This window comes from Athene cunicularia (assembly GCF_003259725.1).
Source record: "Athene cunicularia isolate RWA chromosome 3 unlocalized genomic scaffold, athCun1 chr3_part1, whole genome shotgun sequence".
Classification (NCBI taxonomy): Eukaryota; Metazoa; Chordata; class Aves; order Strigiformes; family Strigidae; genus Athene; species Athene cunicularia.
The window spans coordinates 36,275,625-36,286,296 of NW_020799097.1; the positions used below are offsets into that span (position 1 = coordinate 36,275,625).

Sequence of the window (10,672 nt, forward strand, 5' to 3'; positions counted from 1 at the left end):
CCAATAGATAGATATCTAATTTAAGAGTTATTGATAGAGTAGTTATCCTACGGCAAACAGTGAGGGAAGCTGGGCATGCTAACTCTGTCGCAGGGAAAACTCAATGCATTAGTCCTACACCTCTGGTAGAAGTTAGTCACCTCTCTTACCTTTAAAAATAAAATGGAAGTGTTTGGGATTTAGTTTTCTGGACCACAGATAACTTGTTAAGACCTTGCCCATTTTATCATAAATGTGGAAAGAGAAGTCTGAAGATACACATCACATATCTAATTTGCCATTTAACCTTCACTCTCTAATCTGTGGTATTTATAGAATGCCAATCACTAGATTAGGCATTTATCTTCAGTGATATAAAACAGATTTAAATTTAATATGAGAATGGGCTTCATACTATGTTAAAATGTTTATCATCTCAATCACTCAGCAGGAGAAGGGTCTGAAGAGAGGAGTTACCTTTTCAGTGCCACTCTGGAGATGGCATTGCTAGCCAGAAGCATTTTTTAACTTTGTTTTTTTCAAAACTGCCTATTTCCTACCTTGCTTTTCAGCATTTTCCACTTGCTAAGCAATAATAAGTGGTATCTCTCTCTCTATTTAAAATGACAGATGGTGCCTGCCCCAGTGCTGATAAGAGTGACTGTACAAACACTGTCTCCTTGGTGGGGTAGCCATAGAAAAATGGCACAATCTGGTACGAGGTCATTTCTGGTTTGTTTTATAACCTCTACATCCCACTCCCACCAAGGTGTGCCCTTATAAAAATTTGTCAATTTACCCTTATAAAAATTCACCATTTTTTCTAGTATGAAGAAAGTAAATGATTGCTGTTGGGCAGCTTAAAACCTACTCATGTCTCCAGATCCATGCCCCTTTCCATACACTGCTTAAAACAAACTCTTACCTTTAACTAAGGGAGAGATAGTCCAAGTAGCAGCACATCTGCAATGGCTTGTGCAGCTCTGCTGCAACTGCAACATTATGACTGCCTGGGCTTTCAGATGATGAAGGCTCTGACACCTTGTTACTCAGAGGTAGGATAAAACTGTTCAAAAATAATGGAAAGAGTTTACTTGTCCAGCCGGGGTTTTCTTTCTTTGTTTTAAAAAACCATGAAAGCCCTTCTGGGTTTATTTATGCATTCGCATACATGGAAATCCATTGCTGCTTTAGATTTATTAGAAGCTGGAGACTTAAGAAATATGGTCCTGTGTTGCCCCATCTTCTGCCTGAGAAGCATTACTGAGATGATTATTTACTTTCTGTACTAATATTTTAGACTTAGATTTAGTTATAGCTCCAGATGGCCTGTGTTTGCATTTACATTTGCAACAGTTGAAGTATGGCTGAGCAGCATAAAGTCTCTAACAAAATGTCCTTGGTCTAAAATGAAGACAAACACTCTCCCATCTTCAGACAGTGACCAGCACCTGCAAAAAGTTAAAGATGCTTTCAGAGCTTGTTTTAAAACTGAGCAGGCTTTAACTTGGGGATACTTGCCACTATCTGCCTCGCCTAAATAGGCAGTCTGAACGGCAGCTCTCAGTTTCTCTAGCTGAGAAACGAATACTTTTATTGTTCAAGAAAGGTGATGCACACCGTGGGAGAAGGAGAAGATGGAACTCTTCTAGAAAGACATTGATTTTATTACTGGCTCCTTTTGTCATCATTAAGGCTGTTGGTCAAGTCAGGTGTCCTCAAAACAACAAGTGACACAAAATTCATTCAACCCCTCCCAGAACACAACATGTATAAAACTCCTAGAGAAAATCATGTTCTGAAGTCATGTGGATGTTTATAGGCCAATTAAATGTTTGTATGGGAGACCAGAGAGATAAGAGATCACTGAATCAAGGAATACGTGCATGTATCAGACTGGTGTGACAGGATGACCTCAAAAAGGCTGCTGTCAGCTTCCTAGGAAAGCATCCACAGAGCTCCTTGACATAGGCTGATGTGAATGTTCATGTGGGTTCAGGAGCAGACTGAATAAGATCATAGGATAATATTTAATTGAGAGTTATTAAAAGCATAAAATCACTCTAGTTCAGGAATTCCCTAAGCTGCAAATGATTGAAGGCAGGCAAAGTACTCATGAGAAGAATGGTATATATCTAACACTCTTCCTGAAGCACCCATGTTTGGCTACTGCAAGGATGAGATAGCTACTTAAGCTCCTATATTATCTGACAAGTCTCTCCAGCCTTCCAAGTATTCTATTAGGGGAATTAAGGCTATGGGCTAAGAGACAAAAATACTACATGCCTTATACTTTTGGACCCAATAGAATATTTAAGAATGCCCCTAAGTTTCTGGATATTTAATAGTAAAAAATATCCCTTAGCTCCTGCTGACTTCATTACACTGTCCCTGCTGGCACACACACACTGGTCAAAGAGAGTAGAAGCCTGGGATTATCTACGCCTAGCAGGCAGTTTTTGCAAACCTGAGAAATCCAGGGATTTTAGGAAAAAGTTGCACCATGTGTGAATCACCCAAACAACAAAGATGTAGAGCTATATTAAGTATTATATTACCTGTAACAGGAATGATAAAACAACATTACTGATGGGAGAGATGGAGATGGCAGCCTTGCTTGGAGCTGGACAGTTCTCAGCAATAGTGTGAATATCCAAGAGCTGTCTGTAGCAATTTTGTGTGTGGATTTAATATACAATTTTTTGTTGTCCAAATGGTGGCACTTGTGCCTGAGGAAAATTCTGATGGTTACAGAGAGAATGTGGTGGCGGTGAGGACTGTGGTGAGTGGGTGCATGTGCTCTGTTGACTGAAAAATTCTATAAATGCAAACCAGCAGAAACAACACTGATATGAATGTGTCTTGCTGTTCTCAAACCATCATGCTAGAAACAGCTAAAAGAGATGAAAGTCCATGGGGATTTCTCATCTCACAAAACTGGGGGTTTGATACTATATTTTCTTAACATTTGAAGGTAAGAATCATTGCTACTGTAGCAAGAAGACTGTAGAGGCTTGATATCTAAGTGCATGTGGCTTCAACCATTCTACACGTAAGATTTAGAAAGAAAAAATAACTATTGTCTAATTTATGAGCATAGAGCTAAATTCAGCTGCTGGTCCTCTAAATTTGAGAAAATCAGGTCACACAGAGTTCAGTTCAGACTGTTCAGTTCTGAATCAGGACCACCAGGATCAGTTCCACGTGCAATTCAATATTGACCCATAATTCTAAGTAATCGTTCTCTCAGAAAAAGCTGATGATATGTCCTTAGCAGTTGCACTGAGGCAGTAACCTTTACTCCGTATTTCTGTTGAACAGTCATAAAGATATTATAATATAGCAGGAATTCCTGTTAGAAAATATAATTTGCTTCTGCCTCTTAGAACTATACACAATCAAACGAAATCAGTTATGATAGCCAATACCATATGTTACTTACATCAGGACTCCGCATATGACGGATGCAGATCTCAGAAAAACAAAAACTGGGAAAGGAACCAATTTAATCTGGAGTAGAAATTTAATAAGCACAATTAATAGTAACTGTGAAATGATGTCATGAACCATGGGGGTGAAATGATGGTGAACTGTGAAATGGTGCTGATTTCAGCTGAAGTAAAAAAATTTTTTCCTTGGAGTGGAGGAGTTAGGTTTATCAATGCTCACTCTCCTACCAGGATTATTGAAACACCACCATGTCCACCAGCAATTAGGAGACAGAACTTCTTTTCACAACCAAATTCTGTGTAAGAATGATTTTAGCAAGCTCAGTGTCTCTTTCTAGTACAGGCATTACTCAATCTATGTACCTCATGCAGAACCTTGGGTGGCACTAGCCCTGTAACTGGAGTTCATTCCGCTGAACCTTACTTAACCCAGTTAGAATTTTACAGTGAGAATAATGAGAATGGGACTTTCTGGGGACTTCTCTGTTGCTGTGCCATTTAGCTAATTTGATAACCTCTTTGATACCCCAGCAGTGGACAACAGTAGAGAGATACTAAATGGATGGAGAGGTGGGCAAGCAAATCCCATCAGGTGTTCGGTGCTCTGGGGCCCCTTGACCTTCACTGCAGTTAGTTGTAGTTGCACTTCAGCAGCACTACACTTCTAGATTGCCTAACTTTGCAGCAGTCATCTCTTCCTCCACTTTTTATATCCTCAGAGGGGGAAAATTTTGCAACATAAATATTATGGAGAGATAAATAAATGGAAATTTTAAGATGGCCCAGCGTGAAAAAAACAGTTGTAGCAAAGGACAAATTTGTGGTTATGCATCTGATGGGATGGCCTTTACACAGCTAAGGCTTGTGTATCTAACAGAAGTAGTTCTTGGAGCTGTTGTTTTTAATGTTTATTTGTTGTTAAGACATGCCAAGAGTCCAGATGGTAGGAATGCATAAATATTATACTTGGTGAAAAAAATTAGTACTTCTTCCCCTTTATTAGAGCAAACAAGAAAGTAAGAAGTAACAGAAACTTGAAGTATCAATTTCTTCTTGCTGAGTTCCTTGCATTCCTGCTACTTAGTATTCCCTGATGCTTACTGAAGAGTCCTGACAATTCTACTGTTCAGCTCTTGCTTTGCTTTAAAAGATCACACATACAACGATAAAAATTGCCATTTTGCTCTCTTTCTTCATCAGTTTTCTTTCCACAGCTTGTATGAAAAATATTTAATTACACAGCAAGTCTGGGAGAAGTCCGCATGTTCTGTGTTTGAAATGACTGTATGTGAACTGCAGGAGATAGCACTGTCATGAGCTATAGCAACTGACTTGCTCTGAAGTTTCTCTCAAATCTCCCAGGAATGTGAAATAATTCCTATACAAGGGATTTCCATCCTCAGGACTTTGACCTGTGAGCTCCTTGACATAGGCGTCACATCCTGTTAGCTACAGTGTAAAGAATGAACACTGTGAAATGCTCTGTGAAAAGCAATGGTAGGCATCTGCAGTGCCTTCAGGAGGCTCCTTTTAACAAGAAATAAAAGCGTCTACTCAAGGGACTGCTACCACAGCATCATTCATAAGTTCAAATGTATTTCTGTGCACTCCAGAGCATTAGCTAGTGAGCAGGGTCAGTGATCAATAAAAATACAGACAGCTTGTTCCTTCTTCACTTTACGGTGCCATAATTTTCCCTGAGCTTCCCCTCAGGGGCAGGTTGTACGTGCTATATAGCGGGGCCTTTGCAAAAATGCTGCTGGTGGTGGCAGGAGCACGGAGCCACTGTCATGGTGTCAGAAGGCCTGGCACAGCCTGCCCGCACCGGGGCACGGCGGTGAGCAGCGGCTGTGCCGCCGGCGAGCGCGAGCCCTCCTGTTCCCCGGGTGCTATGGCCATCCCGCGTGACACCGGCAGCCTGCAGCCTTGCCTCCTTCAAAACGGACTGGTGCAGATAAAGTTCAAGGTAACTTTACAGATCAGGGTCATATTACTTTTCAACTGCTCGTGTATATAAAAAGCACACAGTACCTCACTGCGTGGCAGAAACACTCCTCCCCGCCGTTGATGCATGGCTCCATGCGCACTGTTTCCTGTCACAGGGAACTCTGGCTCTGTGGCTACCGAGATCCCAGATGGGCAGTTTGGGAAATGTCAGTGTGAGACACACCATGCTAAGAGCAGCCTGTACCAGATCCTTCACAAGGAGCACGAAAGTGAGGCCAAGTGGCACCAGCAGTATCGCAGTCCCCACTGCTTCACGGGAAGAAAGGTACAGACAGGAGAAGAGTTGTCCTGAAAACGCCAGAAGCTACATGCAGGAGAGCTTCTGAAGTGCTCTTGAAGACTTTATCTTTTATTAGTAACTTGACTTCTTTTTATCATGTGCCTTGGGAGGATCAGCTTGTCCTCATACAGCAGAACTGGGCCCCTCTTCTTGTCCTGAGCATAGCACAGGAAGAAGTGGATTTTGACCTGAGAGAGATTTCAGCCCCTAGTTTATTGAAAAAAATCCTCCTCAATCAGTCTTGGACTGCTAGCAATGAACTGGGCAGCTCGTCGCTGGGAACATCTTTAGTAGAAGTTCAGAAGATGAAGAATTTATTGTGGAAATTCTGGGACCTGAACATAAGTGTGAAAGAATATGCCTATCTTAAAGGAATTATTCTGTTCAATTCTGGTAAGTCCTCCTGGAAATTGCACAGATAATTATATGCCTAGAAGGGCATTTAGCAATTTCAAAACCCAAGTGTTTAGTTTTAGTCTTAGTCTTTTCTATGACTATATTTAATGTTGTCAGAAGTCTATATCCCACAATTTAATGATTTTCTGCCTAACGTAGTTTATTTAGGTTCCTTGGATATGTGCAGTAGGTCACCCACTGTAACAAAGAAGAGCTTCGATTAGATACATTTTAAGTCCTAAAGAATTAACCGGGTCACTTCAATCTGATTTCCAGTTCAAAGGTAATACAGCAGCCTCACTCACAGTATAGGAAAGGAGAGATGGTACATGGGTACATGATGTGGGTATTACAAGTATCTTAACAAAGAGCTCCTCTGTAGCAAGAACACTGGAGAAGATATAATAATCTATATCATCTGATTTTCATCAGTGAGGCAAAAGGATACTGCATTGAGGTTGCACAGATTTTAAAAAATGTATTTATCCCTTAGTATCTCTACATTCAAAGCCCGGGCCAGCAGTCATGGAGCAAACTCAGACTAGTGATTGAATCCTCTCCCTCCTGGTGCCAAGTTCAGCCTCTTTAGGAAAGAAGGTTGACTAGGTCAGCACCATGGAGTGTGTGAGTCATTAAAAGCTGAGCTCTAAGTCCACTAAAGTAAATGGAAAGACTTATTGACTCCAGTCTGCTCTGGCTCAGACCCCTGACTCCTTCCACAGCAATCACTGCTGTTGGCTGCACTGTCAGCAGTGTGCTATACTTGGGACTGCCCCAAAAGGATACTTGAATGCTTCAGTTATTCCATGATATTTCTTGTGGTGAATGGTTTATAGGCTGGTCAAAGGCTGTAGTGACTTTATATTTGTTTCCAGTAGGATTCAAGTTCTGATTCTTGAGATGTAATGTCATCCAGATGTTTGGTATTGTCTTGTGTGTCTGTGCCGCAGCATCAGCCCAGTGGAGTTGGTTTCAGTGCAAGTTATTTTCTCAGGTTTTCACAATAAAATCAGGCTGAAAGAAACCACTGGTTATATCCAAGATGATGGTAAGAGGAGAAATCCGCCTTACACAGTTTAACTAGCAGGCATTTTTATTATCTCTGTGGATAAAATGTAATTGTCACTTAAGGAGAAAGCAGCAGAAACAGTGTTTTGTTCTGGATTCATGCCTTCTAACGCCTGCTGCTTCCCTGGGGTGCCATATGAGAGGCCCAGACACCCTTCATGCTGTCTGCAGACACCATCCAGAATTTCAGAGGGACTCCCTAGTTCTTAGGTGGGATGACTTATTTATTATCCACAGGCTGAGAAGGTGGCTGGGAGGACTTCAGTTAAGTCAAGATTGACTCCAGATGAAACAAAGAGTCACAGTTTAACTCTAGGCTGAAACAGGTATTCGGGGCTTAATACACAGCCCAAACTGCCCTTTCTCTACCTGTTTTACTGCAAATAAATCTGTACAGCTGTTGTTTCACAATTACTATCTTTAATAGCTTTTGAACACTTCCCACCAAACTCAGAAAATGTTTTTTACAAACATGCAGCACATTTTCAGCTGCCCTCTTAGTTTTGACTTGATGTTTGGCCAATTCTTAATACTTTGCAGGCCTTGGTTCTAAGAGGATTTCAGGCAGCCACCAGCAGTGACAGTGCTAAAACCTTTCTCCTGGATCATACTGGAGGTACTCCAAGTACCTCTTGTGGGCTCTCACCCTGTATGCTATATTCCTCTTAGGACCACTAAAACTGGCTGAGGCAAAGAGGAAGGACCAGGTACCGAGCAGTCCAGAGCTGGACTGTGAGTTGGTGTTCAACAGGGCACCCAGAAATGCATCTGGAGCAGCACAGATAGGCCAGTGCTTGGGCAAGAAACATGACAAACAAGAATGACTGAGCTTTGCTTGTGCCCTAAGTGATCTCTTGTGGCATAGAGATTGTGATTACTATCATTAAAAAAAAATCCCTTTGGGGACAGGTTGGCAGGCAGCATGGAACATGGGTCCTCCCACTAAAGCACAGTCTGCACAGTACTTCTGTAAGTAAGGCTGTGTCTGGGTTAGTGATTGACCACATCTGGGCCAGCAAGAACCTGTGAAGGAGAAAGCATGCACCCAGCACCTGAGGGGAAAGCAGCAGCCTTGCTTCAATGGAATCCAGATGCTCCAGAACATATTGCCATCCCTGCTCTTCGCAGGGGTGCTTTGGCGAGGTGGCTTCGGAGAGGTCAAAGTGTGTATGGGTGAAGAGTCCATGGAAATAATGAAAAACAGTGCTGCTATTGTATCAGTATCATATATATATGTATTTATGGAGTTACCTATACATATATATATATAAAAAATATAAAAAATATATATTATAATACATATATTATATATATATATAATATATATATACACAAATATATATTATAATACACACATATATATATAACTCCATCAAGGCTGTGGCAGGACTTCTGTTAAAAAAGACAGTCTTAAGAGATTTACAGTTCAGCTGAAAGCATCTGTTTAACTGAATATTATTACAACAGATATCAGAATAAGAAGTTTCTCATAATTTGTAAACTAAAACTCGTGCTTGATTACATATAAAAGGAGACCAAATGGGGAAATTAAGCAAATTTGAAGGGATATAGGCAATTGCTATTTCATCCTGAATATACAAAATCCTGACAATGTCCATGAAAAATCTTAACAACACTTGGAATCATCCTCACAGCTTGCAGCTGGTGGTAATCCTGGAGGTGAAGATGACTTTTCCAAATCCTTAATTTCTGGTTAGCCTGGTTTCAGGTTTTGCTTAGGCTTCTTCTCTAGCAGTGATGTCTAGGGAGAAGAGAACTGCTGAAGACTGACAAAGGGCAGCCATCCACAGACTGAACAAAACCCAATTAAATTGGGTTTGCCCTAGTACAGGGCACTAGGCAAGAAGGCAGAGCTTCCCACACTTAAACAAATGATCCCGTGTGAAACCCTCCCTGGTCTAAGCTGTTCAGGTCTCATCCCAGGAAAGTGTGTAGTCAGTCACTGTAAAAGATGCTAAACAGGCCTGGAGTGTGTGTTGGGAGAAAGCTTAAAATAAGACATAGGAGGCAGGAGAGGCAGAAATCAAAACTTGGGGTTTCATGCTACCTCTGTCCAGGCTGCGGCAATTTTAGGAAAGAAAAGATGGTGTTATCCTCAGGTGGTGAGGACAAGAGGCAAGAGGTTGCTGAGAGCTACATGACAAAGCAATCCCAGCAGAAGCAAAGGATAAACATGGGGTGTCCTTTGAACTGAGATTTGGCACCCACAAAGACCCCCAGTAAGCCAGCAGGTTTGAAGTCACGTGCTACGGGAGGTATGTGTTTGAGGCTCAAGACCATGACTTCATAGGGCAGAGACCTCTTCCTCTTCAAAAATAGCTGAGGAAAGGGAGTAAAAAACCAGGAAATAGAATTATCTATCCTACTCCTGTGTGTCATGATACCTCTCACAGAGAACCTTTATGCTCTATTCAGCCTGTAAATGAAGATATCTAGATAACAAGGTGAACCATGGTGTCCCAGTTTATTATGGCAAGCAGAGGCAACAAAAGGAGGGAGATGGGGCTGGGTAGACTGGAAACTTATGTCTTCAGACTGCTAGTATGCTTGGTGTTCCAAACCGCTGCCTCCGTCTTCCTGATGTTACCTACCTATTTTAGATTAGAGCTGGAATGTTTCCACCTACTCAGATTATGATCTCAGCATCATTTGGTGGGTAGAAAACACTATAAAGCTGCTTCTTTATTTGTACTGAGTCAAAGTTACCTTCTATTACCATTTCAAAGCTGGATTTAATGTAATGGGCTAGAATCCAACGTGCTTACAATGCTGCTCAATGTTCCCTCAAATTGTTGAACTACGCATTTTTTCTTTTTCCAAAAAGTATGTTTAGAAATTTTTTATTGTTTTCTAGAGAAATTAGTACTATAAGCTAGAAAGCCAGACACCCATCATTATGAAGGGAACACAACAAAACTGTTGACTCAAGATTTATTATTTTACTTTTTGTTTTGACAGGATGCCATGTTCTAAAATGTCAAACACTACAGCAGGAAGCTCAGCAAGCCTTGATGGAGTTTATCTCAACAATGTTCCATAGAAACCTAGGCAGGTTTGCTTGGATTCTTCAGCTAATCGCCTCTCTTCAAAACATTGATGCAGATGCTATTGAAGAGCTCTTCTTCTTCAGGCCCATCCTAGGAGAGGCCACCCTAAATGTATTACTTCTAGAAACCCTATATATAAAGCCAGACTGGCTTTGAAAACAGATGACATCTGTGCTCTCAAATAACTATTTTTGAAGAGATGAGAGGATTTTATGAGCCAAACACATTTCAAACAAATTATTGGTGCATCTTTGTAAGCCACGTATATTTTTGTGTGTGATGAAGTAATTTTGTAACATTTTAGAATTAAAAGCAGAGAAAAAAAGGCATTTCATGATTCTGTGTGCTTTCAAAAACCTTTAGTATAACATAATCAAACACTGTCTAGGAGCATCAGCGTACTCCCCAGTTGCACTAGGTTCAAC

The 10,672-nt window shown here is 41.0% G+C and overlaps 1 protein-coding gene across 1 annotated transcript; it reads left to right on the forward strand.

Annotated features, from left to right (window-relative positions):
* The first annotated feature begins 5,499 nt into the window (after positions 1–5,499).
* LOC113477650 (nuclear receptor subfamily 0 group B member 2-like) lies at positions 5,500–10,403 on the forward strand. Its single transcript, XM_026844090.1, is given in 3 exon segments — positions 5,500–5,701; positions 5,704–6,108; positions 10,159–10,403. Coding segments are annotated over 3 exon segments (852 nt in total).
* The last annotated feature ends 269 nt before the right edge of the window (positions 10,404–10,672 follow it).